The sequence below is a fragment of the Balaenoptera musculus genome, chromosome 4, assembly GCF_009873245.2.
Source record: "Balaenoptera musculus isolate JJ_BM4_2016_0621 chromosome 4, mBalMus1.pri.v3, whole genome shotgun sequence".
Taxonomy (NCBI): Eukaryota; Metazoa; Chordata; class Mammalia; order Artiodactyla; family Balaenopteridae; genus Balaenoptera; species Balaenoptera musculus.
The window spans coordinates 35597809-35623035 of NC_045788.1; the positions used below are offsets into that span (position 1 = coordinate 35597809).

General features: G+C 37.1%; 1 protein-coding gene across 1 annotated transcript in view; it reads left to right on the plus strand.

Moving 5' to 3' along the window:
- Positions 1 to 25227, plus strand: part of GMPS (guanine monophosphate synthase) — a 90232-nt gene that overhangs the window by 41124 nt on the left and 23881 nt on the right. The window contains exons 4-7 of the mRNA XM_036851007.1: positions 4373 to 4470; positions 7166 to 7269; positions 18650 to 18843; positions 19234 to 19399. Coding sequence (XP_036706902.1) covers positions 4373 to 4470; positions 7166 to 7269; positions 18650 to 18843; positions 19234 to 19399 — 562 coding nt within the window. The remainder of the gene's footprint in view (positions 1 to 4372; positions 4471 to 7165; positions 7270 to 18649; positions 18844 to 19233; positions 19400 to 25227) is intronic.

Here is a 25227-nt window from a genome sequence, read left to right on the forward strand (position 1 = left end):
AGATATTTTTTTGGCACCCACTTAGAGTGAAATAGGTCTGGAAAATGCTCCCTTAATTTAAATGATAGCAGCTGACTGTTTCTCCATTATGTCAGTACCCCCTTATAATTGTAAGACCACATTTTTCTGTCATTCAGTAGGGGTCTATGGTAGCCAGAGCCCGGCCTGCTTATGTTAAATGCATAAAAAATTTTGCCTTTGTCATCTGTACTTTCATAGTAGTATAAGGGAATAGGCTGATCTTGGTCCTTTGGGCAGAAATTGTCTTTATATAAAATATTGATAAATAAATAAATAATACCATGTAGCTAATATGCTGTTTGTAAAGGACTACCACTTCTTAGTGACTCTTTGTTGAGTAATTTTAGCACCAAAGGTCTCACTCTGGTATATACCTTTGCCCCCTCCATGGCATCCTGAAATTTTAGTTATTTCAATGTCTTCTGTACCATCTTTTGCCGTTAACTCTTGTCAAGAGTCTTTCTGATTGCTTCCTGGTAGTTCTTTGCTTTGGAAGAAAAAAGTCTGTCCTGCTCCTTGCTCCCATTACCTCTATTACCGTTTATGCCCCACTCAGCATAAGAAATAGAACATTAGTAGAACTTTTAAAACTCTTTATGCTTTTTTCCATTCTACATTCTTCTGTCTTCCTGCAAGCCGTAACACTTTCCTGAAATGTTATTCATTCCCTTTCTTTTCTTTGTAGCTTTATACATATTGTATTTCTAAATAATATTTTACTTAGTTTTGCCTGTTGACCTTAGTATAAGTGAAATCATACTTCGTGTATTTTCATTTTTGGTTTTGAGATTAATTAATTTTATTTTCACTACTGAGTTTTTTTTTTTTAATTAATTAATTAATTAATTTATGGCTGTGTTGGGTCTTCGTTTCTGTGCTAGGACTTTCTGTAGTTGCAGCAAGTGGGGGCCACTCTTCATCACGGTGCGGGGGCCTCTCACTATCGCGGCCTCTCTTGTTGCGGAGCACAGGCTCCAGATGTGCAGGCTCAGCAATTGTGGCTCACAGGCCCAGTTGCTCCACGGCATGTGAGATCTTCCCAGACCAGGGCTCGAACCCGTGTCCCCTGCATTGGCAGGCAGGTTCTCAACCACTGCGCCACCAGGGAAGCCCTTCACTACTGAGTTTATTGTTTGAATGTAGCACAAATTAATTATACATTCCACTGTTAGTATCGCTGGTCTTTTCCCAGGTTTTTGCTATTACAGATACTGCCATGAATATTTTTGGACTCTTCATCTGGTATTGTACATACACAGACTTTTCTCTAGGCTAATCATTAATTGAAATGCCGAGTCTCAGCTTCACTAGGAAATGATATTTGCCCCCAAAGTACATTCCCAGAGCAGTATATAAGTATATAAAAATTCCTTCTGCTCTATATCCCTGCCAGGTCTTGAAAAGGTTAGCTTTTTTTTTTTTTTTTCCCTGAATTTGCCTAGCTGAAGAGGTGTTAAATGACATCATGTTGTAGTCTTTTTTTTAAGCTTTTTTTTTTTTTTTTAATTATTTATTTATTTTTGGCTGTGTTGGGTCTTCGTTTCTGTGCGAGGGCTTTCTCCAGTTGCGGCAAGCGGGGGCCACTCTTCATCGCAGTGCGTGGGCCTCTCACTATCACGGCCTCTCTTGTTGCGGAGCACAAGCTCCAGACGCGCAGGCTCAGTAGTTGTGGCTCACGGGCCCAGTTGCTCCGCGGCATGTGGGATCTTCCCAGACCAGGGCTCGAACCCGCGTCCCCTGCATTGGCAGGCAGACTCTCAACCACTGCGCCACCAGGGAAGCCCTCATGTTGTAGTCTTAATGGTCATTTTCCTTATTTTGAGATTCATGTGTTTATTTGCCATTAGTCATTAGTGTCTGCTTTGCTGTAAAAGCTTATTTGTGATTTTTGCACATTTTTCTGTTGAATTTTTTAGATTGTTTTTATATATGCTGGATACTAAACTTCTGCTAATCATATATATTGCATATACTTTCTAGATTGTGACTTCTCTCTTCACTATAATTTCATTTTTTTTTAAAGAAACATCTTTATTACAAGCATTTGGCTTCTTTATACACTCCCACAGGTTTTGTCAAATTGTTTTTATTGGTGGAATTTCCTTCCATTTCCCCCTCCCAAATCTAAGATTTATTTTAAAACCTTGGCATATAAGACAGATAAGAGGGAAGCTGACCCAATTAGAGTGGTAGACCTAGTAGACTTACAGGGGTTTTTTTTGAGGCATTAAGGACCTCGAGGTTATCAGGAATCCATACTGAAAACCATTTCCTTAAGTCAAAATAGAATATTAAAACAAAATTTTAACAAAGTAAAGTGTTTTACTCTACATAAAGTTATTCCCTCCTCCCACACACACACTTAGCTGGTCTTTCAACTCCTTGTATTTTCACCCTTAAGTAGCGTACATAGTCAGGAACCAAGAATAAGCATGAAAGCCTTCTGAACAGATGAGATAGCTTTAAATTTTACTTCAAGCCTTTGGCTTTGTAAAAGCCTTTAATTTAGACTTTGTGGACTTTTAAATTGTGTAGAGTTCCAACAGCTTTGGTTATCTTGATCATTCAGCTGTCTTCTAATTAAGAACTGCAAATTAGAGGAGGCAGAGGTGCACAGGGTTCATTGAGTGGTGTAGAGGGAAACATTCATTTTTCATTCAGCAAATTTGAATGACTGCTCTGGGCCACATACTTTGTTAGGCCCCTGGGACTGTGAAGAGACCTGAAGAGAATGACAGGGAAGATGAGAGGTGAAATTAGATGGGGGCAATGTATTGAAAAGTCTGTGTTCCATATAAGGGACTTGGACTTTATCCTGTAGACAAGGGGCCAGCAAACTACAGCCTGCTGCCAAAGCTGGCCCACTGCCTGTTTTTGTATGACCTGCAAGCTAAGAATGGTTTTTATGATTTTAAAATGGTTTTTATGGTTGGAGTTGAAAACAATTAAAAAAAAAATTACATTTTGTGACATGTGAAAATTAAGTGAAATTCAAATTTCAGTGCTCATAAATAAAGTTTATTGGAACACCGCCACATCCAGTCCTGTACGTATTGTCTGTGGATGCTTTTGTGTTAACGACGACAAGAGTTGAACAGTTGCTCCAGAGACAGTAGGGCCTACAAAGGCTAAATAAAATACTTACTCTTTGGCCCTTTACAGGAAAAATTTACCAACCCAGATGTAGATGATAGAGAGCCATTAAGAATTTAATAATGGACTAACACAATCATATTTATATTTTAGTAGCTGACATTCGTAGATCTCTGGAATATAGGCTGGAAGATAGGCAAGACTGGAGGCAAGGGGACTGATTAGACTGCAGCAGTGTTTCCTAAACTGTGTTGGTTAAGGTGCTGCAGAAAGTGTTTTACTTACGAGTCTTTAGTTTGGGAAATACTGGGTTAAACAAGGGTTAGCAGGGTTTTTTTTAATTGCTGGACTTAACCCAAACCTTTATTGCAGGAAGGTTAATTGTGAATGTCTGAGAGGAGAATGTAGGGGGCAGCATTTGCTGATGGTTTTGAAGAATATGCCATTGTGCATCACAAGAATGAACATTTATTTAGCCCTCTGCCTGCTTTTCTGTTGGGGGCTGGGTCAACCTGCATCACATATTGTTGTGGCAGATATCTTATGACACCTGTTGTGGAACAGACATACCAAGATGGGTTGTAATGATTTTATCGATGCAGATTTAATGTTCCTAAAAATCTTGTGTGTATCTGTTTGGTGTTGGGGGTGTTTGGACATATGTAAGTGATAAATAAGAAGATTGACACAAGAAGGGTCAGAATGTAGAGACCACTTAAAATAAAAGTCTGTAGGTGTATGGGATTTGAACAAATAAATTTAATTGAAAGACCAGATTTTATTGCTTATCCCATCTCCACAGCACAGCCTTCTACAGACTTTTAGACTATTCCTTTGGGGCCAAAGATTAAACAGTTTGGAGGAATTTATATCTGCCTGGTTTTAATACCAACTAGGTACTTTCTAAGCTCAAAGTGCCTTTTAAAATTCTTTAAAATTAAATAGATGTAAGTGTTAAAGAAATCCCTATTTTTAACAGATGAATTAAAGTACACTAAATGGAAAATTTGCCAGTGTTTAGGAATTTGACCTGAGGTTAATATTTATTAATCTAGTTTTGTTTTATAACTATGCCTTTTAAGAACTTTATTATTATATATAATAACACCAAGTTATCTACAGTTATCAGACTTCCTTTATTTTTTGGGCACAAACATAACAGCTATCCTAAAAATAAGAAACATAAATTATTAATGTAAGAAATTGAGTAATTTTCTTTTGACTTATATTAACATCAATTTATTTTCTCTTTGAACAGATGATGAATAAGGTATTTGGAGGTACTGTGCACAAAAAAAGTGTTAGAGAAGATGGAGTCTTCAGTATTAGTGTGGATAACACATGCTCGTTATTCAGGTATTAAAGATATTTTTAGATCAATAAGAATGTTAGTAGATCAACTAACTTACAGCTGGGTATGTTATTCTTCAAAATTGGAGATTCTGTAATTCTTAGACAAAATTAAGGCCACAGTAGTGGCCAAAGGTGTTAATTGTCATATTTGTCTTCCAATTGAGTGTCAAGACAGCAGCAGATCGCAGTGATGCTAATTAGGGATAAGAAAAGCACTTAATGACATAATTTAAAAGCACCTGTGCAGTCTTGAACCCCTCTTTGGGACAGCATATTGTGATGCCAACATTTGTAGTTTTCCCTTTTCACTCTTTTAGTAGAGTGTGATTCTAAACATTAGTATGACAGATGTGGCAAATGGATAACGTCTTAAACTGTCCTGCATTTGTATACTACCTCTTCCTCTACCATGTTCTTGCTCTGGGTACTTAGCAAGCTACCCATTGCTGGACTCATTACTAAATATGTGTTTTATTTCCCTCTTCCTCACTTTCTCTACTGTATCTGAGCATAACTATACTTGGTGTACTGTCTTTAATACAGTGAATGTATTAATTGATTTTATTGCTAGGTGATAATAGATTAGGTACAGTAGCTCTAATGTGTTTGAAGATAGGTGAATGAGCTGTTCATTGGCTTTCTAGAATCATTTATCTTCTGCCTTACTAAAAAAAATAGCTGAGTTTTCATTTAGCTTTCCGAAAGACCAGAATACTTAAGTTTTAGTCACTAGCTTTCTTTTTTGGGGTTTTCCCATGTTTTGGATATAGCCCATTTAGGTGGACTATTGATAGAGTTACTCACTTACTTTTTTTTGAACTAAATTTCATTTTTATTTAAAAATCACATTTCTCCCTAACTGCATTCAATCTGACTGGCTGATGTCAATTAATGTGCACATGTTATTTTTATTATCATTTCTTATAACTGTGCTAATTATTTTTATAGATTTGTTTTGTTTATTAACATATTCTTACAGCCTCCATTGAGTTGTGCCTAAATTAATTCTTAATGAATAGTGTTCTCCAAATTGGACAGATCAGAAATTTTAAAATTCAAGTTAAGAACTTTTATCTGAAATGGAGATTTCCCAGTTTTTATACAGAACTGGCTGTGGCTGGCTTTCCTTTAATACTAGAAAGAACAAAAATAAGTATATCTGTATCCAAAGATTCTTGTTTTCAAAGGAATATTAATAAAAAAAGCCGGAGTTGCTCAAAATAATTTTATAAACTGAAGCTGCTCACTGCCAAAATACATTTTTGAAATCCAGTGCCTGTTCTACTTCATAATGGAGAGGTGTTGCTTACATTGATCTGTATCTCAAGTGACTACTCTTGAGAACTACTTCAGGAATCTTGCTGGTAGAAGGTGATACTACAGGAAGCTTTAAATGTAAAGATCTGGTTAACCTTTAAAGTTTTTCTGTCTTTATAGTTCTAAAATCCTGGTACTCAGTTACAGCCTACACTAATCCTAAGTAATAGTGATGACAATAATAACAACTGCAAAACATCCTTTTGCTTTTAAAGTACTTTATCTTCTTGCTTTATTTAAAATTTTTTATTTCTTAATATTATTTAATACCAAGTCCTTGTTCAGATTTTTTCATAATGTAAAAAATATCTTTTTATGGTTGATTTGTTTGCATCAGGGTCCAAAGAAAGTCCACACAATTGCATTTGATAAATGTTACTTACATCTGTTTTAATCCATGCCATTAATTGCTTCTGTCCTTAAGATAAATTCCAATAGAGATATAATTTTGAAATTATTATCTTATAGCCTCTTGAAATTGTGTGTGTGTGCTGGGGTGGGGCGTTATATTACCAACTTTATTTATTTATTTTTTACTCACAGACTTAGAGAACGAACTTACAGTTACGGGGTGGGGGGGGGATGGGCTGGGGGTGGGGAGAGTCAGGGAGTGTGGGACTGACATGTACACGCTGCTGTATTTAAAATGGATAACCAACAAGGACCTACTGCATAGCACAGGGAACTCTGCTCAATATTATATAACAACCTAATTGGGAAAAGAATTTGAAAAAGAATAGGTACGTGTATATGTATAACTGAATCACTTTGTTGTACACCTGAAACTAACTCAACATTGTTAATCAACTATACTCCAACATAAAATAAAAAGTTTAAAAAAATAACAACTTTATGTATTGTTTCAGTTTTCAATTTTTATGGATTGTCTTTTTTTTTTGAAATTTATTATTGTTATTTGCTTTATAATGGACAGAATAAGTTTAAATTCTAGCAGTGTTGCACTGTTACATACTTTCTCTCTTTTCTTGATTTACACACAGAAGAAGCTAGTATTTCTAAAGCAAAAAACTACCAATTATAAGATGAATAAGTTCTAGGAATCTTATGTACAGCATGATGACTATAGTTAACAACACCGTATTGTATATTTGAAAGTCGCTGAGAGAGTGGATTTTAAATACTGTCACCACACACAAAAAATGGTAACTGTGTGAGGTGGTGGATATGTTAACTAACTTTTACTATAGTAATCATTTCACAATATATATGTATATGAAATCATCACATTGTACACCTTAAACTTATATAATGTTATATATGTTATTATATCTCAATAAAGCTAGAAAAAAATAAAGAAAAAGAATCCATTAATCATGTCTAATAATTAAGCTATTTGTCTATTGTTTTATTTTTTTATTAGGGGCCTTCAGAAGGAAGAAATTGTTTTGCTTACCCATGGAGATAGTGTAGACAAAGTAGCCGATGTATTCAAGGTTGTGGCACGTTCTGGGAATATTGTGGCAGGTAAAAATTCTAAAACTTGCAGATTTCATTGTAAAAAATTTATCTGAGAAGCCTATAAGCATATGTTTCTGTATGAGGTACTGTTTTTGATGTTTCTTATTTTTTTAAAGATATTGTAAATGTCGTAGGGTCAACCATTAATTTATGAAGGGTATTTAATAGTAGAAGGATTATCTAGAAGTCACTTACTAGTTTGCTCTGAAATACTTTAAAAAATATTTATTCTAATATGTTTTCCAGACATAAAATACAGCTATTACAACTCAGGAAAAATCTGAGAACTATTTACCTCTCCAGCATGCTGTATTCATAATTGTCTTTTTTTTATGCTTTTCTTAGGTATATATAGGCATGTATCTTGGATGCTATAAAACACCAGACTAAGCATTCAGGGCATTTCTCTGAACCAGGGTTGGCAGACTATTACCTGTGGGTCAAATCCAGCCTGTAGCCTGTTTTTGTATGTTTAGGAACTAAGAATGATTTTTACATTATTAAAGGGTTATAGTAAACAACAGGGACTATATGTATGTGTCCCACCAAGCTTAAAGTTTATACTATCTAACCCTTTGTAGGAAGTTTGCCAGCGCATGCTCTAAACCATTTTTTGTTCTCTGTTTTTTTTGAGGAAGAGGAGTTAATTTTCTGGCAGTTTGTGATTTTTTTTTTTTTTTACTTGCTTACTTGAATAATTGTAATGTAAATAATCACTGGTAATCCTGGATATCTGCAAAAGAAAAAAGTGGGGTTATCAATAAAGTTCTTGTTTGATATGCTACACCTAAAAAGTTGAAAAAAAATTTGTAATGGATAAATTGAATTGAGTATTCTACCTGCAGTTACTTAACAGATTAATGTATTAGCATAGGAATTATCAGGAATGGTTTTTATATTGACAGGTTTTTATTTAGTATACGAGATCAATAGTGGTAGATGAGCTTATGTATTTTAATTCATTCAACAAATATCTGAGTACCCACATGTGCCAGGCACAGTTCTAGGTGCCAGTGAACAAAATGGACAAAACCTCTGTTTAATGTTATAGTTGGTGAGGGCAGAGATGGGGGAGGTGTGGGACAGACAGAACACAGATAAATACAAAATAAGTCGGGTGTTGGACCCGTTTAAATGCACTGAAAAAATAAATAGAAGAGAAGAGTGTTGTGGAATGTGTGGTTAGGACTGTTACTGTTTTAGATGGGGTATTCAGAGATGGAGATGGTGTTCCTATTAGATGATATTAGACATGGAGAAAGTAAGTGCTGACCCTTTTGGGTATTTGGGGAAAGAGTAAATAGGAGTACAGAGTTCCTGGGATGGGACCTTGTTTAAGGAACAGCAAGGAAGCCACATGGTTACAGCAGAGTAAGCATGGAGTGTGTGGTAGAAGATGAGGTCAGAGAGGTTGTTGGGAACCAGAACACCAGGACCTTTGAGGCCATTGTGAAAATGTTGGCTTTACTCATAGTGAGGTGGAGTTTTGAACAAAGGAGAGAGAGACACAATCTGATGTCAGGATTACCCTGGCTACAGTGAGGAGAAAAGAGACCATTAAATGTAGAAGCAGAGACCAGCTAGAAATCTATGGTAGTAATCAGGAAAGGAGACTGCGTAAGGAACCGGGTGGTAGAGGTAGAAGTGCTTAGGAGTGATTGGGTTCTCATATAGATCTTATACATATTTTGTTAGATTTATACCAAAGTATTTCATTTGGGGGGGCGTGCTAATGTTAATTGTATTTTTAATTTAAATTCCACTTGTTCATTGCTGGTATATGGGAAAGCAATGAACTCTTGTGTGTTAACCTTGTATCTAGCAACTTTGTTGTAATCATTTATTAGTTCTATTTCCTTTTCTTGTCCTATGGCATTAGCTAGGACTTTTATTATGATGTTGAAAAGCAATGGTGAGAGGGAACATCCTTACTTTGTTCCTGATCTTAGTGGGAAAGTTTTGAGTTTCTCATGGTTAGGTATGATGTTAGCTGTAGGCTGTAGAAGATAGTCTTTATCAAATTGATGTCCCCCTCTATTTCTAGTCTCCTGAGAGTTTTAATCATGAATGGGTGTTTGGATCTATTTCATGTGCTTTTTCTGCATCTATTGATATGATCATATAATTTTTCTTCTTTAGCCTATTGATGTGATGGATTACAGTAATTGGCTCTATTTCTGACAGAAGGATGTTGAAGTATCTTAACTGCAGTAGTTGATTCATGTATTTCTCCCTATAATTATATCAGTTTTTGCCTCATCTATTTTGATGCTTTCCTGTTAGGTGCACACGCATTAAGGATATTATGTCTTCTTTAGGAATGAACCCCTTTATCATTATATATATGCCCCTCTTTATCCCTGATAACTTTTCTTGGCTGAAGTCTTCTCTGTTTGACATTAATGTATTTACCCATGCTATCTTATAATTAGTGTTATCATGATATATCATTCTCTATCCATTTACTTTTGATCTGTCTTTATATTTAAAGTGGATTTCTTGTAGACAACATATATAGTTAGGTTTTCTTCTTGATCCACTATGACAACCTCTGTCTTTTAATTGATGCATTTAGACTACTGGAGTTTAAAGTGATTATTGATAGTGTTGGATTAATATCTACTATATCTGTTACTGTTTTCTATTTGTTGTCCTTGTTCTTTGCTAGTATTTTTGTCTTCTATTCTTTTTCTCCCTTTTGTGATTTTAATTGAGCATTTTATGTGATCCCATTTTCTCTTTTCTGCATATCAGTTCTATTTCTTTTTTCACTTTTTTTAGAAAAAGTTGCCCTAGATTTTACAATATACATTTACAACTAACCCAAATTCTCTTTGAAATAACACTGTACCACTTCACAAGTAGTGTACCTTATAATAACAAAATAAACCTAATTCTTTTCTCTCATCCCTTGTACATTGCTGTCAATTCATTTCACTTAACAAGTAAGCATGAATAAGCATATCTATCTATAAGCATACATAATTGTATCACTGTTGCTATTATTCTGAATAAAGTTATCTATTAGATCAATTAGGAAGAAGAAAGTTTTAATTTTACCTTTATTTATTCCTTCTCTGATGCTCTTTTTTATGTAGATCCAAGTTTCTGATCTTTATCATTTTCCTTCTCTCTAAAGAACTTTTTTTTTTGAATTTTTGAATTTTATTTTATTTATCTTTTTTATACAGCAGGTTCTTATTAGTTATATATTTTATACATATTAGTGTATACATGTCAATCCCAATCTCCCTATTCATCTCCTCCCCACCACCACTTCCCCCCCGTGGTGTCAATACGTTGGTTCTCTACATCTGTGCCTCTATTGCTGCCCTGCAAACCGATTCCTCTGTACCATTTTTCTAGGTTCCACATATATGCATTATTATACGATACTTGTTTTTCTCTTTCTGACTTACTTCACTCTGTATGACAGTCTCTACATCCATCTACATCTCTACAAATGACCCAATTTCGTTCCTTATTATGGCTGAGTAATATTCCATTGTATATATGTACCACATCTTCTTTATCCATTTGTCTGTCGATAGGTATTTAGGTTGCTTCCATGACCTGGCTATTGTAAATAGTGCTACAGTGAACACTGAGGTGCATGTGTCTTTCTGAATTACGGTTTTCTCTGGGTATGTGGCCAGTAGTGGGATGGCTGGGTCATACGGTAGTTCTATTTTTAGTTTTTTAAGGAACCTCCATACTGTTCTCCGTAGTGGCTATATCAGTTTACATTCCCACCAACAGTGCAAGAGGGATCCCTTTTCTCCACACCCTCTCCAGCATTTGTTGGTACATTTTCTGATGATGCCCATTCTAACTGGTGTGAGGTGATACCTCATTGTAGTTTTGATTTGCATTTCTCTAATAATTAGTGGTGTTGAGCAGCTTTTCATGAGCCTCTTGGCCATCTGTATGTCTTCTTTGGAGAAATGTCTGTTTAGGTCTTCTGCCCATTTTTTGATTGGGTTGTTTGTTTTTTTTACTGTTGAGCTGCATGAGCTGTTTATATATTTTGGAGATTAATCCTTTATCCATTGATTCGTTTGCAAATATTTTCTCCCATTCTGAAGATTGCCTTTTTGTCTTGTTTATAGTTTCCTTTGTTGTGCAAAAGCTTTTAAGTTTCATTAGGTCCCATTTGTTTATTTTTGTTTTTATTTCCATTACTCTAGGAGGTGGGTCAAAAAAGAGGTTGCTGTGATTTATGTCAAAAAGTGTTCTTCTTATGTTTTCCTCTAAGAGTTTTATAGTGTCTGGCCTTACATTTAGGCCTCTAATCCATTTTGAGTTTATTTTTGTGTATGGAGTTATGGAGTGTTCTAATTTCATTCTTTTACATGTAGCTGTCCTGTTTTCCCAGCACCACTTATTGAAGAGGCTGTCTTTTCTCCACTGTATATTCTTGCCTCCTTTGTCAAAGATAAGGTGACCATATATGCGTGGGTTTATCTCTGGGTTTTCTATCCTGTTCCATTGATCTTTATTTCTGTTTTTGTGCCAGTACCATATTGTCTTGATTACTGTAACTTTGTAGTATAGTCTGAAGTCAGGGAGTCTGATTCCTCCAGCTCTGTTTTTTTCCCGCAAGACTGCTTTGGCTATTCGGGGTCTTTTGTGTCTCCGAATTTTAAGTTTTTTTTGTTCTAGTTCTGTAAAAAAATGCCACTGGTAATTTGATAGGGATTGCATTGAACCTATAGATTGCCTTGGGTAGTACAGTCCTTTTCACAATATTGATTTTTCCAATCCAAGAACATGGTATATCTCTGCATCTGTTTGTGTCATCTTTGATTTCTTTCATCAGTGTCTTATAGTTTTCAGAGTACAGGTCTTTTAACTCCTTAGGCAGGTTTATTCCTAGATATTTTATTCTATTTGTTGCAGTGGTGAATGGGATTGTTTCCTTAATTTCTCTTTCTGATCTTTTGTTGTTAGTTTATAGGAATGCAAGAAATTTCTGTGCATTAATTTTGCATCCTGCAACTGTACCAGTTTCATTCATTAGCTCTAGTAGTTATCTGCTGGCATCTTTAGGATTCTCTATGTATAGTATGTCATCTGCAAACAGTGACAGTTTTACTTCTTCTTTTCCAATTTGTATTCCTTTTATTTCTTTTTCTTCTCTGATTGCCGTGGCTAGGACTTCCAAAACTGTGTTGAATAATAGTGGCGAGAGTGGATATCCTTGTCTCGTTCCTGATCTTAGAGGAAATGCTTTCAGTTTTTCACCATTGAGAATGATGTTTGCTGTGGGTTTGTCATATATGACTTTTATTATGTTCAGGTAGGTTCCCTCTATGCCTACTTTCTGGAGAGTTTTTATTGTAAATAGGTGTTGAATTTTGTCAAAAGCTTTTTCTGCGTCTATTGAAATGATCATATGGTTTTTATTCTTCAATTTGTTAATATGGTGTATCACATTGATTGATTTGCATATATATTTTTTTTTTAATTTTTATTTATTTATTTATTTATGGCTGTGTTGGGTCTTCGTTTCTGTGCGAGGGCTTTCTCTAGTTGCGGCAAGTGGGGGCCACTCTTCATCGCGGTGCGCGGGCCTCTCACTATCGCGGCCTCTCTTGTTGCGGAGCACAGGCTCCAGACGCGCAGGCTCAGTAATTGTGGCTCACGGGCCTAGTCGCTCTGCGGCATGTGGGATCTTCCCAGACCAGGGCTCGAACCCGTGTGCCCTGCATTGGCAGGCAGATTCTCAACCACTGCGCCACCAGGGAAGCCCGATTTGCGTATATTGAAGAATCCTTGCATCCCTGGGATAAATCCCACTTGATCACGGTGTATGATCCTTTTAATGTGTTGCTGGATTCTGTTTGCTAGTATTTTGTTGAGGATTTTTGCATGTATATTCATCAGTGATATTGGTCTGTAATTTTCTTTTTTGCTAGTATCTTTGTCTGATTTTGGTATCAGGGTGATGGTGGCCTCATAGAATGAGTTTGGGAGTTTTCCTTCCTCTGCAATTTTTTGGAAGAGTTTGAGAAGGATGGGTGTTAGCTCTTCTCTAAATGTTTGATAGGGTTCACCTGTGAAGCCATCTGGTCCTGGACTTTTCTTTGCTGGAAGATGTTTAATCACAGTTTCAATTTCATTACTTGTGATTGGTCTGTTCATATTTTCTGTTTCTTCCTGGTTCAGTCTTGGAAGGTTATATCTTTCTAAGAATTTGTTCATTTCTTCCAGGTTGTCCATTTTATTGGCATGGAATTGCTTGTAGTAGTCTCTTAGGATGCTTTGTATTTCTGCGTTGTCTGTTGTAACTTCTCCTTTTTCATTTCTAATTTTATTGATTTGAGTCCTCTCCCTGTTGATGAGTCTGGCCAGTGGTTTATCAATTTTGTTTATCTTCTTAAAGAACCAGCTTTTAGTTTTATTGATCTTGCTATTGTTTTCTGTTTCTATTTCATTTATTTCTGCTCTGATCTTTATGATTTCTTTCCTTTTACTAACTTTGGATTTTGTTTGTTCTTCTTTCTCTAGTTCCTTTAGGTGTAAGGTTAGATTGTTTATTTGAGATTTTTCTTGTTTCTTGAGGTAGGTATGTATTGCTATAAATTTCCCTCTTAGCACTGCTTTTGCTGCATCCCATAGGTTTTGGATCATCGTGTTTTCGTTGTCACTTGTCTCTAGGTATTTTTTGATTTCCTCTTTGATTTCTTAAGTGATCTCTTGGTTATTTAGTAACTTATTGTTTAGCCTCCATGTGTTTGTGTTTTTTATGGTTTTTTTTCCCTGTAATTCATTTCTACTCTCATAGCTTTGTGGTCGGAAAAGATGTTGATATGAGTTCAGTTTTCTTAAATTTACTGAGGCTTGATTTGTGACCCAAGATGTGATCTATCCTGGAGAATGTTCCGTGTGCAAATGAGAAGAAAGTGTAATCTGCTGTTTTTGGATGGAATGTCCTATAAATATCAATTAACTCTATCTCGTCTATTGTGTAATTTAAAGCTTGTGTTTCCTTATTAATTTTCTGACTGGATGATATGTCCATTGGTGTAAGTAAGGTGTTAAAGTCCCCCACTATTATCGTGTTACTGTTGATTTCTTCTTTTATAGCTGTTAGCTGTTACCTTACGTATTGGGGTGCGCCTATGTTGGGTGCATATATATTTATAATTGTTATATTTTCTTCTTGGATTGATCCCCCCTTGATCATCCTTCCTTGTCTCTTGTAACATTCTTTATTTTAAAGTCTATTTTATCTGTTATGAGTATAGCTACTCCAGCTTTCTTTTGATTTCCATTTGCATGGAATATCTTTTTCCATCCCCTCTCTTTCAGTCTGTTTGTGTCTGTAGGTCTGATGTGAGTCTCTTGTAGACAGTATATATATGGGTCTTGCTCTTGTATCCATTCATTGAGCCTGTGTCTTTTGGTTGGAGCATTTAATCCATTCACATTTAAGGTAATTATCGATATGTATGTTCCTATTAACATTTTCTTAATTGTTTTGGGTTTGTTTTTGTAGGTCCTTTTCTTCTCTTATGTTTCCCACTTAGAGAAGTTCCTTTAGCATTTGTTGTAGAGCTGGTTTGGTGGTGCTGAATTCTCTTAGCTTTTGCTTGTCTGTAAAGCTTTTGATTTCTCTGTCAAATCTGAATGAGATCCTTGCTGGCTAGAGTAATCTTGGTTGTAGGTTCTTCCCTTTCATCACTTTAAGTATATCATGCCACTCCCTTCTGGCTTGTAGAGTTTCTGCTGAGAAATCAGCTGTTAACCTTATGGGAGTTCCCTTGTATGTTCTTTGTCGTTTTTCCCTTGTTGCTTTCAATAATTTTTCCTTGTCTTTAATTTTTGTCAAATTGAGTATGTGTCTAGGCGTGTTTCTCCTTGGGTTTATCCTGCCTGGGACTCTCTGCTCTTCCTGGATTTGGATGGCTATATCCTTTCCCATGTTAGGGAAGCTTTCAACTATAATCACTTCAAATATTTTCTCGGGTCCTTTCTGTCTTTGTTCTCCTTCTGGGACCCCTGTAATGCGAATGTTGTTGTGTTTAATGTTGTCCCAGAGGTCTCTTAGGCTGTCTTCATTTCCTTTCATTCTTTTTTTTTTATTCTGTTCTGCGGCAGTCAATTTCACCATTCTCTCTTCCAGGTCACTTATCTGTTCTTCGACCTCTGTTATTCTGCTGTTGTTTCCTTCTAGTGTATTTTTCATTTCCGTTGTTGTATTCTTCATCTCTCTTTCTTTGTTCTTTTATTCTTCTAGGTGTTTGTTCTTTAATTCTTCTAGGTCTTTGTTATACATTTCTTGCATCTTCTCGATCTTTGCCTCCATTCTTTTTCCGAGGTCCTGGATCATCTTCACTATCATTATTCTGAATTCTTTTTTTGGAAGGTTGCCTGTCTGCATTTAGTTGTTTTTCTGGGGTTTTATGTTGTTCCTTCATCTGGTACAAAGTCCTCTGCCTTTTCATCTTGTCTGTCTTTCTGTGAATGTGGTTTTCCTTCCAGAGGCTGCAGAATTGTAGTTCTTCTTGCTTCTGCTGTCTGCCCTCTGGTGGATGAGGCTATCTAAGTGTCTTGTGCAAGCTTCCTGATGGGACAGACTGGTGTTGGGTAGAGCTCTGTGTTGCTCTGGCTGGCAGAGCTCAGTAAAACTTTAATCTTGTCTGTTGATGAGTGGGTCTGGGTTCCCTCCTGTTGGTTTTTTGGCCTGAGGTACACAGCACTGGAGCCCACCCAGCTCTTTGGTGGGGCTAATGGCAGACTCTGGGAGGGCTCAAGCCAAGGAGTACTTCCCAGAACTTCTGTTGTCAGTGTCCTTGTCCCTATGGTGAGACACAGCCACCCCCCACCTCTGCAGGAGACCCTCTAACACTAGTAGGTAGGTCTGGTTCAGTCTCCTATGGGTCACTCCTCCTTCCCCGGGTCCCGACACACACACTACTTAGTGTGTGCCCTACAAGAGTGGAGTCTCTTGTTTCCCCCAGTCCTGTCGAAGTCCTGCAGTCAAATCACGCTAGCCTTCAAAGTCTGATTCTCTAGGAATTCCTCCTCCTGTTGCCGGACCCCCAGGTTGGGAAGCCTGACGTGTGGCTCAGTACCTTCACTCCAGTGGGTGGACTTCTGTGGTATAATTGTTCTCCAGTTTGTGAGTCACCCACCCTGCAGTTATGGGATTTGCTTTTATTGTGATTACGCCCCTCCTACCGTCTCATTGTGGCTTCTCCTTTGTCTTTGGTTGTGGGGTATCTTTTTTGATGAGTTCCAGTGTCTTCCTGTCAATTACTGTTCAGCAGTTAGTTGTGATTCCAGTGCTCTTGCAAGAGGGAGTCAGTGCACGTCCTTCTACTCCGCCATCTTGAACCAATCTTCCTAAAGAACTTCTTTTAATATTTCTTGCAAGGTAGTCTCCTGGCAACAAACGGCCTCAATTTTTGTTAGTTTGAGAAAGTTTTCTATTTTTCCTGCATTTTTGAAGTGTAATTTCTCAGGGCACAGAATTTTAGGTTGGTGGGTTTTTTTCTCCCAACTGTTTTTAAAATTTAACTTTTCCAGCTTTATTGAGGTATAATTGACAAAATTGTAAAATGTTTAAAGGGTACAATGTGATGATTTGATATACATTGTGAAAGGATTTTTCCCCACTAAGTTAATTAACCCATCCATCACCTCACATACAGTTGATCCTTGAAAAACACGGTTTTGAACTGTGTGGGTCAACTTATACGTGGATTTTTTTCGCTAAATGTGTCCTTCAGTATTATGTGATCTGTGGTTGGTTGAAACTGTGGATGTGGAATTGCAGATCCAGAGGGCTGACTGTAAAGTTATATGCAGATTTTTGACTGCACAAAGTGTAGGTAACCCTAAGCCTTGCATTGTTCAAGGGTCAACTGTAATTACTTTTTTTTGGTGAGAACATTTAATTCCTACTCTCTTAACACTGTATTGGATCACTGAAATTTGCTATCAGCTATAGTCACCATATTATACATTAGATCCTCAGACCTTATTCATCTTAAACCCAAGAATTTGTACCCTTTAACCAACCTCTCCCTATTCCCCTCATACCCCAGTTCCTAGGTCACCACTTTTCTACTTTGCCACTTTTGATAGAGATTGAATTCAGTCTGTAGATTACTTTGGTGAGAATTGACATTTTAGTAGTAGTAATTCTTCTAATCCATGAACATGGAATATCTTTTTATTTTTTCCTTCCTCAGTTTCTTTCATCAAAGTCTTACAATGTTCAGTGTACAGATCTTTCACCTTTTTGGTTAAATTTATTCCTAAGTGTTTTATTCTTTTTGATTTTGTTGATGGCAATGTTTTCTTAATTTCTGCTGCTGATAGTTTGTTGTTGGTACACACACAATTGATTTCTGTAGGTTGATTTTCTTTTCTGCAAGCTTGCTGAAATAATTTATTAGTTCTAACAACATTTTGGTAGAATCTGTAGGGCTTCCTAGAGACAGTGTTGTGGCATCTGCAAATAGAGACAGTTTTACTTTTTCGTTTTCAATATGGATGATTTTATTTCTTTTTTCTGGCCTGACTGGTCTGGCTAGGACGTCCAATACTTTGTTGAATTCTTGTTTTATTCCTGATCTTAGAAGAAAAGCTTTTCACCACTGAGTATGTTAATTGTGGACTTGTATATGGCCTTTATTATGTTGAGGTACGTTCCTTCTCTACCCAGTTTGTTGAGAGTTTTTATCATGTATGATGTTGATTTTTATCTATTGCTTTTTCTGTATCTATTGAGATGACCATATTTTTATCTTTCATTTTGTCAGTGTGATATATCACACTGATTGTCAGATGTTGAAACCCTGGAATAATATCTCAGAGCCATAGATAACGGGGAAGTACATGTCTATGTAAAACATCTAACCTAACATCTGCTGCTTTATAGATGATAAAGTGTCAGAAACACATTAATCAAGTCAATGAAGTTATATTTGGTTAATAGTACCCAAGAAAGAAACACTTAGAATATTCTGATAGGTTTAATGTATGAGGATATTCTAATATAGAAAATTGGTACCTGCACATTGCATGTGAAGGCATATGGGACCGAGATCTAAAATCGAGTTATCACTGCATTAAATAGACAAGACAATTGCAGTGACCTAGGTAGAGAAGTGAGGGTGCAGTGAATTATCTCTGTAGGACTTATTTCAAGGTCATGTAGTTCATTAATTGCTGTATAAGGAAAGACCTTTATAAAGCTGCACCATGGCAATGTAGTTTTTATTTGTATTTTTTTTCCGCATAGCTAAAAATCCACTAATTTGTATCAGTTTCCACATTTGTGGAGGAAGAAGTTGTGAGGAATTACTGTGGGTTCTGGTTGAGTCTTTTCAATAGGAAAAATTTTCAATTTATCATTATTTTCTCTATAAAGGTATAGCAAATGAATCTAAAAAATTATATGGAGTCCAGTTCCACCCTGAAGTTGGCCTTACAGAAAATGGGAAAGTAATACTGAAAAATTTCCTCTTCGACATAGCTGGGTGCAGTGGGACCTTCACTGTGCAGAACAGAGAACTTGAGTGCATTCGAGAGATCAAAGAGAGAGTCGGCACATCAAAAGTTTTGGTAAGCAATTTACATCTGAAAGTCTATAAATTTATGTCAGTGATATTAGAATTCAGAGTTGGCTTACTCAGCGTAGCCCTTAAATTTTGACTGGGTGATCATGTGCTTTTGAGTTGCACTGTTTCAGAGTGCTCTTTCAGTTACCATACATACCTTTCGTACAGACAGTGGTTGTTTTTGTTTTGTTTTTTTGGCTGTGCTGCACAGCTTGTGGGATTTTAGTTCCCCGACCAGGGATTGAACCTGGGTCCTTGGCAGTGAGCATGGAGTCCTTACCACTGGACCGCAGGGAATTCCCCAAACAGTGTTTTTAGGTAGTAATTTAAGCTGATAACTTTTATCTTCTTTTTCCTTATTCTACTCAGTTTGACTTTTCATTTCACCCTGTAGGTTTTGCTCAGTGGTGGAGTAGACTCAACAGTTTGTACAGCTTTGTTGAATCGTGCTTTGAACCAAGAGCAAGTCATTGCTGTGCACATTGATAATGGCTTTATGAGAAAACGAGAAAGTCAGTCTGTTGAAGAGGCCCTCAAAAAGCTTGGAATTCAAGTCAAAGGTATTGAACTCCAGAAAAGTTAATTTACTTGTCAGAACTCTTGTTTAATCAAATCTAGCGTATGATTAAGTGAGCACATTGCCTTAACCAAGTACAGTTTTCCCACTAAGCTGATGGTTGAAAATGTTTTTTGTTTTTACCTTGTAATTACTTTTGGTTCAAGAGGGGTCACAGTATAAATTTGGAAACTTGATTACTCCTAATGTTATATATACATCAGTAAGTTACCATTTTCCTGCTACTATTCTGTTCTTTTTGTTCATCTTCTTAGGCCTTAACTGCTTTTACGTTTGTGGATATCTTTTATACTTTAAAAAAACAAGATGTAAGCAATAGCTATAGTGAAATTAAGTCAGTAGTTTAATGATATAAACTACATATTATTGATTTAATTGGAATTGATGCCAAAAGGTTGAGTATAAAATGAAGAGTTGTAGTTAAACATGAAGTAAAGATGAGTCTATTTCTTTCTCCTTTGGAAACGTCACTAAAATAACAGTACAGTCATAAAACATGTATAATGCCAGAAAGATGAGGAATAGGGAGGAGGTAATAGCAGTCTGATGGTTTCAACAAAATGTTGGAATGTGAAAAGCAGATGGATTATGCAGATTTTGTCTGTTAAGCTAATGAAGCTTAAATTTCAGGACTGCTCACTAGCCAAGCCTTTTCCAAAATCTGGGGAAGGACCCTAGTAGTGTCTTCTCATAGTTACAATTTTTATGCAATTTGCAAGTAAGATATTTTAATAATTTGCAGTTAAGTTAGATTACTTTTTCTTTCCACTCTAACTTGCTCTCTTTTGGGTGGTTTTGTAGTGGCTGCAGGCATTTTGGGATTGCTCTAAGAAAACATTGAGTTGGGGATACATTTAGTCCGGCTTTGGTGCTATATTTGTGATTTGCAGTGTTTCTGTGTATAGTTGATAGTTTATGATAGCCGTGCTAGTATTAACTTGTGATTTAAAAAATGCCTGATTTGTTATTCTTTTTCTTGAAGGGGGCATCCAAATTGTTTAAGTTTCAGCCCCACAGAAATCTGCATCTGTCCTTGTTAACTGACATAGTAGAATAGAGGACTCCAAAACCTTGGGGTGTGGGGTGAGGGAAGGAAGCCAACAAAACAGAAGACTTATGTGTAGGCTCAGGAGTTGGAAACATTGGCTCCCCTATGGGGCCTGGTTCACTGGGTTAGCCTAAAATGGATTGGTTAAAAATCTGAGAAGCAGATCCTTTTTCCTTAAAACAGGAACACACTGCTGCTATCCCCCCTCATCAGAAGACTGTGGATTTATTCTCTAGAGACTCTAGGCTAAACAAGAGAGATTTTGGTCTTGGGCATATCAATACCAGGCATAGCTGAGGGTGGAAGTAAGACTAAGTAAAAATCTTATGTACTGAATTGTATCTCCCTCCCCCTTGCCACTTCCTCTATTCAAACTATCACAATGCTGATAAGCAGGAAATCGGAGGTGTCTTCTCTGGGTAATTGACCAGCTTAAGAGAAAGACCTACAAATTGACTGATGTCCTCCAGTGAAGTAGCCAGGTGCCTTGGCATCTTATAGTGAAGCCCACCAATTGTTCAGCCTTACTACCAAATAAAGATCCTAGTTTTTTTAATTCTTTGCTCTTTAAAAGGACAGCCAGGGGTGACGTTTGAGTGGGAGGCGGGGCCTAGGCTCAGGACACATGCAGCCAGAAAAGACCTTCGGGGCAGGGCCTAGGCAGGGCGATATTTAAGAATGGGGCGGGGCCTCTGCTTAGGACCTCTGCGGAAGGGGAGAGGCAGCACGGCCAAAGGGGGGCCTCTGGAGTGTGGGGTTTGGAGAGACAGCAGAAGGTAGAAGAACTACAATCCTGCAGCCTGTTGAACAAAAACCACCTTCACAGAAAGACAGACAAAATGAAAAGGTAGAGAATTATGTACCAGATGAAGGAACAAGATAAAACCCCAGAAAAACAATTAAATGAAGTGAAGATAGGGAACCTTCCAAAAAAAGAATTCAGAATAACGATAGTGAAGATGATCCAGGACCTCGGAAAAAGAATGGAGGCAAAGGTCGAGAAGATCCAAGAAATGTTTAACTAAGACCTAGAAGAATTAAAAAACAAACACCTAGAAGAATTGAAGAACGAACAGATAAACAGTACAATAACTGAAATGAAAAATACACTAGAAGGAAACAATAGCAGAATAACTGAGTCTGAAGAACAGATAAGTGACCTGGAAGACAGAATGGTGGAATTCACTGCCATGGAACCGAATAAAGAAAAAAGAATGGAAAGAAATGAAGACAGCCTAAGAGACATCTGGGACAACATTAAATGCACCAACATTCACATTATAGGGGTCCCAGAAGGAGAACAGAGAGATAAAGGACCCGAGAAAATATTTGAAGAGATTATAATCAAAAATTTCCCTAACATGGGATAGGAAAATGCCACCCAAGTCCAGGAAGCGCAGAGAGTCCCAGGAAGGATAAACCCAAGGAGAAACACGCCGAGACACATAGTAAGCAAATTGACAAAAATTAAAGACAAAGAAATATTATTAAAAGCAACAAGGGAAAAATGACAAAGAACAAGGGAACTCCCATAAGGTTAGCAGCTGATTTCTCAGCAGAAACTCTACAAGCCAGAAGGGAGTGGCAGGATATATTTAAAGTGATGAAAGGGAAGAACCTACAACCAAGATTACTCTAGCCAGCAAGGATCTCATTCAGATTTGACAGAGAAATCAAAAGCTTTACAGACAAGCAAAAGCTAAGAGAATTCAGCACCGGTAAACCAGCTGTACAACAAATGCTAAAGGAACTTCTCTAAGTGGGAAACATAAGAGAAGAAAAGGACCTACAAAAACAAACCCAAAACAATTAAGAAAATGTTAATAGGAACATACATATCGATAACTACCTTAAATGTGAATGGACTAAATGCTCCAACCAAAAGACACAGGCTCGCTGAATGGATACAAAAGCAAGACCCATATATATGCTGTCTACAAGAGACCCACTTCAGACCTACGGACACAAACAGATTGAAAGTGAGGGGATGGAAAAAGATACTCCATGTAAATGGAAACCAAAGGAAAGCTGGATAGCAATACTCATATCAGATAAAATAGACTGTAAAGTAAAGAATGTTACAAGAGACAAGGAAGTTCACTATATAATGATCAAGGGATCAATCCAAGAGGATATAACAATTATAAATATATATTCACCCAGCACAGGAGCACCTCAATACATAAGGCAAATGCTAACAGCTGTAAAAGAGGAAATCGACAGTAACACAATAAGAGTGGGGGACTTTAACACCTCACTTACACCAATGGACAGATCATCCAGACAGAAAGTTAATAAGGAAACACAAGCTTTAAACGAGTTAAGTGATATTTATAGGACATTCCATCCAAAAACAGCAGATTACACTTTCTTCTCAAGTGCACACAGAACATTCTCCAGGTTAGATCACATCTTGGGTCACAAATCAAGTCTCAGTAAATTTAAGAAAATAGAAATCATATCAAGCATCTTTTCCGACCACAGTGCTATGAGATTAGAAGTCAATTACAGGGAAAAAAATGTTAAAAAACACAAACACATGGAGGCTAAACAATAAGTTACTAAATAACCAAGACATCACTGAAGAAATCAAAGAGGAAATCAGAAAATACCTAGAGACAAATATCAACAAAAACACAACAATCCAAAACCTATGGGATGCAGCGAAAGCAGTTCTAAGAGGGAAGTTTATAGCAATACAATCCTATCTCAGGAAACAAGAAAAATCTCAAATAAACAATCTAACCTTACACCTAAAGGAACTAGAGAAAGAAGAACAAACAAAACCCAGTTAGTAGAAGGAAAGAAATCATTTTCAGATCAGAAATAAATGAAATAAAAAAGGGGGAATGCTAGCAAAGATCAATAAAACTAAAAGCTGGTTCTTTGAGAAGATAAACAAAATTGATCAACCTTTAGCCAGACTCATCAAGAAAAAGAGGGAGAGGACTCAAATCAATAAAATTAGCAATGAAAAAGGTAATGTTACAACAGACACTGCAGAAATACAAAGCATCCTAGGACACTGCTACAAGCAACTCTGTGCCAATAAAATGGACAACCTGGAAGAAATGGACAACTTCTTAGAAAGGTATAACCTTCCAAGACTGAACCAGGAAGAAATAGAAAATATGAACAATCCAATCACAAGTAATGAAATTGAAACTGTGATTAAAAATCTTCCTGCAAAGAAAAGTCCAGGACCAGATGGCTTCACAGGTGAATTCTCTCAAGCATTTAGAGAAGAGCTAACACCCATCCTTCTCAGACTCTTCCAAAAAACTTGAGAGGAAGGAACACTCCCGAAATCATTCTACGTGGCCTCCATCACCAGATACCAAAACCAGACAAACATACTACAAAAAAAGAAAATTACAGACCAGTATCACTGATGAATATACATGCCGAAATCCTCAACAAAATACTAGCAAACAGACTCTGACGACGCATTAAAAGGATCATAAACCATGATGAAGTGGGATTTATCCCAGCATTGCAAGGATTCTTCAATATACACAAATCAATAAATGTGATACACTATGGTAACAAATTGAAGAATAAAAACCATATGATCATCTCAATAGATGCAGAAAAAGCTTTTGACAAAATTCAACAGCATTTTTGCTAAAAATAAAAATTGTCCAGAAAGTGGGCATAGAGGGAACCTATCTGAACATAATAAAGGCCATATACGACAAACCCACAGCAAACATCATTCTCAATGGTGAAAAAATGAAAGCATTTTCTCTAAGATCAGGAACAAGGCAAGGATGTCCACTCTCGCCGCTATTATTCAACATAGTTTTGGAAGTCCTAGCCATGGCAATCAGAGAAAAAAAATAAAAAGATACAAACTGGAAAAGAAGAAGTAAAACTGTCACTGCAGATGACATGATACTTATACATAGAAAATCCTAAAGATGCCACCAGAAGACTACCAGAGCAAATCAATGAATTTGGTAAAGTTGCAGGATACAAAACTAATGTACCAAAACCTCTTGCATTCCTGTACACGAAGAACAAAAGATTAGAAAGAGAAATTAAGGAAAGAATTCCATTCACTATTACAACAAATAGAATAAAATACCTAGGAATAAACCTACCTAAGGAGTTGAAAGACCTGTACTCAGGCGGCTAAGAGCGCGGACCCCAGAGACGGGCATGAGACGCTAAGGCTGCTGCTGCCGCCACCAAGAAGCCTGTGTGCGAGCACAGGTCACTGTCCACACCGTCCCTCCCGGGAGCCTGTGCAGCCCGCCACTGCCAGGGTCCCATGATCCAGGGACAACTTCCCTGGGAGAACACACGGCATGCCTCAGGCTGGTGCAACGTCCCCGTGGCCTCTGACGCCACAGGCTCACCCCGCATTCCGTACTCCTCCCTCTCCCTGGCCTGAGTGAGCCAGAGCCCCCGAATCAGCTGCTCCTTTAACCCCGTCCTGTCTGAGTGAAGAACAGATGCCCTCAGGTGACCTACATGCAGAGGCGGGTCCAAATCCAAAGCTGAACCCCAGGAGCTGTGCAAACAAAGAAGAGAAAGGGAAATTTCTCCCAACAGCCTCAGGAGCAGTGGATTAAATCTCCACAATCAACTTGATGTACCCTGCATCTGTGGAATACCTGAATAGACAAGGAATCATCCCAAATTGAGGAGGTGGACTTTGGGAGCAATGATATATATATATTTTTTTCCCTTTTTCTCTTTTTGTGAGTGTGTATGTGTATGGTTCTGTGTGTGATTTTGTCTGTATAGCTTTGCTTTTA